Source organism: Penaeus japonicus, unplaced genomic scaffold (assembly GCF_977035675.1).
Source record: "Penaeus japonicus unplaced genomic scaffold, GWHDUDI00000001_assembly GWHDUDI00000021, whole genome shotgun sequence".
In the NCBI taxonomy this organism is placed as follows: Eukaryota; Metazoa; Arthropoda; class Malacostraca; order Decapoda; family Penaeidae; genus Penaeus; species Penaeus japonicus.
The window spans coordinates 13,574,406-13,579,405 of NW_028234423.1; the positions used below are offsets into that span (position 1 = coordinate 13,574,406).

Genomic DNA, 5,000 nt, shown 5'->3' on the forward strand with positions numbered 1-5,000 from the left:
TCTACTACTATGTCTACTACTACTACTACTATGTCTACTATTACTACCACTACTACTACTACTACTATTACCACCACCATCACCACCACCACCACTACTACCATTACTACCACTATCACTACTACTACTGCTACTACTACTATTACTGTTTCTATTACTACTACTACTACTACTACTACTATTACTACTACTATTACTGTTACTACTTCTACTTTTACTACTTATGTTGTCTGTTGGCTGTTGTCTTAGAGAACTTACTAATAGGAAGTTTCACTTGGCTCTCACTTTCACTTGAAATGTGTCCTTAATATCTGCCTACAAATTGTATTTACTTATATCTATAGCCTCTCTTAGATGGCTGTATATGTTATATATGATTAAGATAATATCCCTTATTTTCCATACTAAAAGCCTCATGAAATGTTAACAAAAAGGTTTTCAGTAGGGTAAAAAGGAATGGATTTGATAATGATACTTTATTATTACAATAAATCTCCATTAAATATTCCTGTCCTAGATTGGAGAGCTGACATTCCCGATCATTTGTGAGTACGCAGATTCAAAGGTATTCACTGTCACAGACGACCAGATGGTTGAAGGCATGAAGCTTGTCTTTGAGAGGATGAAGGTAATTATGGTGTGTATGTGTATGTGTGTGTGTGTGTGTGTGTGTGTGTGTGTGTGTGTGTGTGTGTGTGTGTGTGTGTGTGTGTGTGTGTGTGTGTGTGCATATATATATATGTATATATATGTATATATATATATATATATATATATATATATATATATATATATATATATATATATATGTATATGTATATATATTTATATATATATATGCCTGTACTTTGTATACAAACTTTGTAAATTAATAATATCAAACAAGATCCACAGAATGCACTCTATTACAGTCTGAAAATCATGAATGTATGGCAACCTGAATGTATGACACAGTGATCTAATCTTTTACTTTTCAGTTGGTTGTTGAAGCAGCTTCTGGGGCAGCTGTATATGCTGCCGTCCAGCTGTTGGACGAGGTGCAGCCTCCCCCTCGCAAGGTGGGAGTCATCCTCTGTGGTGGCAATACAGATCTCGACAACCTGCCTTGGCTCACACGTTCCACCACCTACAACTGAGGGAGACTTACACATAGTGTACTTGTGGCATTTCATTTATTTATTTATTTTTATTTTGGATTTCTAGAATTCAGATATTTTATTACTTTGTAATCACAGTTTGTTGTGGATTTCATTTTTGGATTAAAAAAAAATTAAGTAATTGTAGGTAAAGAATATTATTAATGATGCAACTTGTGTAAAGATACACTTAGAAAAAAAAATCATTAACTTATTTTAGTGCAGAAGACAGCATATAAGCTAGAATTAGAAAAGATCAAGCTGTATAAAGGGATTTAGAGCTGTAATATAGATATCAAAAAGATTATATAAATGTAAATGCCTTTTAATGCTCCAATTAATTCTGTATTGATGAAACACTAATGAAAGTTTGGAGTTGGAATAAAGCAATTAACGGAAAATGGCAGTCATAGATATTAAGAATGGCCATATGAATTATGAGTACTGCAGTATGAAAGTAAAGTAATTGAGCAGTATATTTTAGTGCATATGATAGTGAATGAGTAACTTATTCAAAAAAGCTATAGATATATTGAATATGTGTTCTGTGATTTATGACTTAAGATTATTTGCACATGTGATATAGTTTTTAGGCATAAATATATGAAGCTTATCTCTGTAGTTTTGGCATAGGGTGATTTGTAATTTTATTAAATTTAACTTGACAGAAATGAAGTCAAGTGAATCGACTGAAATAGCATGAAATATTTAGTATTTTGAAATTATTTTCATTAGATTCTCCTTTCAGCAGATTCTTGCTCTGATTTTGATATTCAAGAACTCCTTGATATCCATCTGATCAAAATCACTATTATTCAGTAAGAGGAATATAGTTTACCACATGATTACTATTGGATTTTTTTTATTGACTTTTGTACCAATTCATTAACATTTAATTATCTGCAATTATCTATTCATTATTATCTGCACTCCCATTGATAATTTTTTTCCGCTTGCATAAAGAGTTACATGCAAAGGCTTTTTATTGTTACATATTCTGTAAATTATTTACTTTTTTTTTTTGAAACACAGAGGTGTAATATACATTAAAACATATAATAAAACAGATCTCCATCTTGATGTATCATGCATATCTATCCTTATTATGATTCCTTAAGTCCGATACCCTGCTCTCTCTCCAGTTAAACTAACTCTTTGTAAATTTTCTAATAGGCTTCCATAATAAGGCATTGCATTATAAGTCAGTGACACATTCAAATTACATTCTCCCTCATTCAGTGTTTACAGTGTGTTCAGGATGTGTTCAGTATTTTCTACAGATATTACCTTTTCCAGTCTACATTCCAACATCAAAATGTATCAGTATATTTCTGCTCATTGCCCCAAGGATTGGCACTTGCCCTATGGCATACCAGCCCCTCCATGTTGCTGCATTCAGTCAATCACAAGTACTTCCAATGAGGAAAAAACATTCCACAATTATATGGGATCAGTTTTATCCTTGATGACCAAAGTTGTAATAGATATGTGAAAGCACTGAAAAAAAGAAAAAGATGCATTTAAAAAGTGTTGTTTCCACAATAGCCTAAGTGCCTAGCTTCCAATTAGTTTACCATTACATCTGTTTTTGTATGATACAAAGCCAGATGTCTTTTGTTTATAGGATTCATCTGATGTTATATAGGAATTATAAAGATCACAAGATGAGAAATTGCATTTATCTTTATCCTGAAAAGAAAGGCATAATAGACACATAGAATATGTAAACCTTTGCATGTGACCTTTGAATGTATTCATTATTATTATTGTTATTATTATTGTCATTACTATTATCATTATTATTATTGTTACTATTATTATTATTATTATTATTATGACAATTATTATTATTATTATCATCATTATTATTATGATTGTTATAATCATTATCAGCAATATTATTACTGAAATGAGTTGTGACAGAAAAATAACCTTTGATATAGATGTAATGCATAGAAAATACAAGACCAGGATTTACACTTCAGTGTGTACCCATATTATATAACTATAATGTAGCCTATTTAGAAAATTATATTATTTTGTAAACAGATTTGGGTGAATCACCATACTTCACTTGAGCATGAATTTACCTCGATTAAAGATTATATAGAGTTATGTAAGTTGTGTGTGTTGGAATCATCATGAAGCACACATAAGCACTTGGTTGTTTTTCCCACTTTATGAGGTCATTTTGACTTTAGAAATGAAACACTCATTCCAAAACAGAGATTTCTAAACTGGGGTGTGTATATATACCTCTTGGAGTACGAAAAGGGATTTTCAGGGTGTATGTGACTTATTCCTAATATTTGGCTATTTTCTCATTTATATTTACTTAACAAATTTGTTCATACATGTATGTTACTCAACATGTACTTTTGAAAATCTTGACAGAAAGACTACTAAAATTTATAAGGATTATGTGGTTGTTAATACAAAGCTTCAAGGGGTATTTAATTGACTGAAGTTCGGGAACCTGACCTAAAGACCTTCAAGTTTGCAATAGTGCATGAGAGCTTAAATTAAGGCTGTTATCAGATGCTTAGACTGAACTTTGAATTTTAGGATATCTATTTCTCTTCAAATTTTGCCCTTCCTTTTGAATAAAATCAGTGCTTTATTTTGGTATCTTAAACTGCAGGTAATCAAAGTGATATAGTTCTGATTATTTATATAATGAATAAGAAAATTAAAGTACTTTTTTCTTATATTGAAATGGTTCTAATAAAAAAGCCCTTTATGCTAGTTTTGCATAATGTCAAAGAATAAGTCTGATGCTGTAAAAGAAAAATTTTTGAAAGTATATAATCTATCTTTAGAACACATAAATTTAAAGTTAAATCAGACTAGGTTGAATTCTTTTGTATTAGAGTGGCATTTAACTTTTTTGTGATTTTGATTTTGTGATGTTTACCTAGACATATGAAAGACTGTATTTGATAATTATGATATATCAATTACAATGAGTTGTTACAGTTGGTCAGAAAATAACATTTATTTTATTTTATTTTATTTATGGTGGTATCCTTACAAGAGGATGATTCTTGGAATGCCTTGAAATATGCAGTTCATTTTTTGCAGTTCAGCGAGATTTTTTTGTTTAGAGTGTAGTAGACTTTGAAATAGTCAAAAAAGAAATTCTAAATCAAATACTGAAACACACTTATTTATGACTTAAATTTTCCTGCTAACGTTTGGAAAAATGAATATCAGTGTGCTATATTAAAAAAAAATAATAATAAATAAATATATATATATATATATATATATATATATATATATATATATATATCTAGGCATTTTTTATTATACTTTTATATAAGCAATTGATATTTTGCTGCAACTCTGCTGCAGAATGAACTTCACATTTTGTTGCAGTTGGATTGATGATAGTGTTCATTGCATTTTTGTCTCTCTCTCGCTTTCTCATTCTTGCTCTCTCTCTTTACTCAAATCATATTTCATGTTCATGGTCATGAACAGATAGTAACTCTTGAAGCATAATCGTCTAAAGAAAAAGGAATTCAGTTTTGTTTCTCGGTACAGAGCCTAAACTATGTAACCTCCAGTTTCTTGTTGACTCCTTTTTATTTGTGATTGATGTAGGGTGCTAATGACAATATTTTCTCTAACACACGCATACACACACACACACACACACACACACACACACACACACACACACACACACACACACACACACACACACACACTCAATCAACCACAGCACACAGTTCAACACACACTCATACACCACTTACACACACTCACACACACACACTCACACACACACACACACACCACACACACACACACAGAACCACACACATCACGCACTCACACACACATCACACAGCACACACG

At 31.1% G+C, this 5,000-nt stretch overlaps 1 protein-coding gene across 1 annotated transcript in view; it reads left to right on the top strand.

Moving 5' to 3' along the window:
• Nucleotides 1-2,208, top strand: part of LOC122256172 (serine racemase-like) — a 29,458-nt gene extending 27,250 nt beyond the window's left edge. Inside the window, exons 7-8 of the mRNA XM_086548751.1 lie at nt 518-628; nt 978-2,208. Coding sequence (XP_086404877.1) covers nt 518-628; nt 978-1,136 — 270 coding nt within the window. The 3' untranslated portion in view covers nt 1,137-2,208. The remainder of the gene's footprint in view (nt 1-517; nt 629-977) is intronic.
• The last annotated feature ends 2,792 nt before the right edge of the window (nt 2,209-5,000 follow it).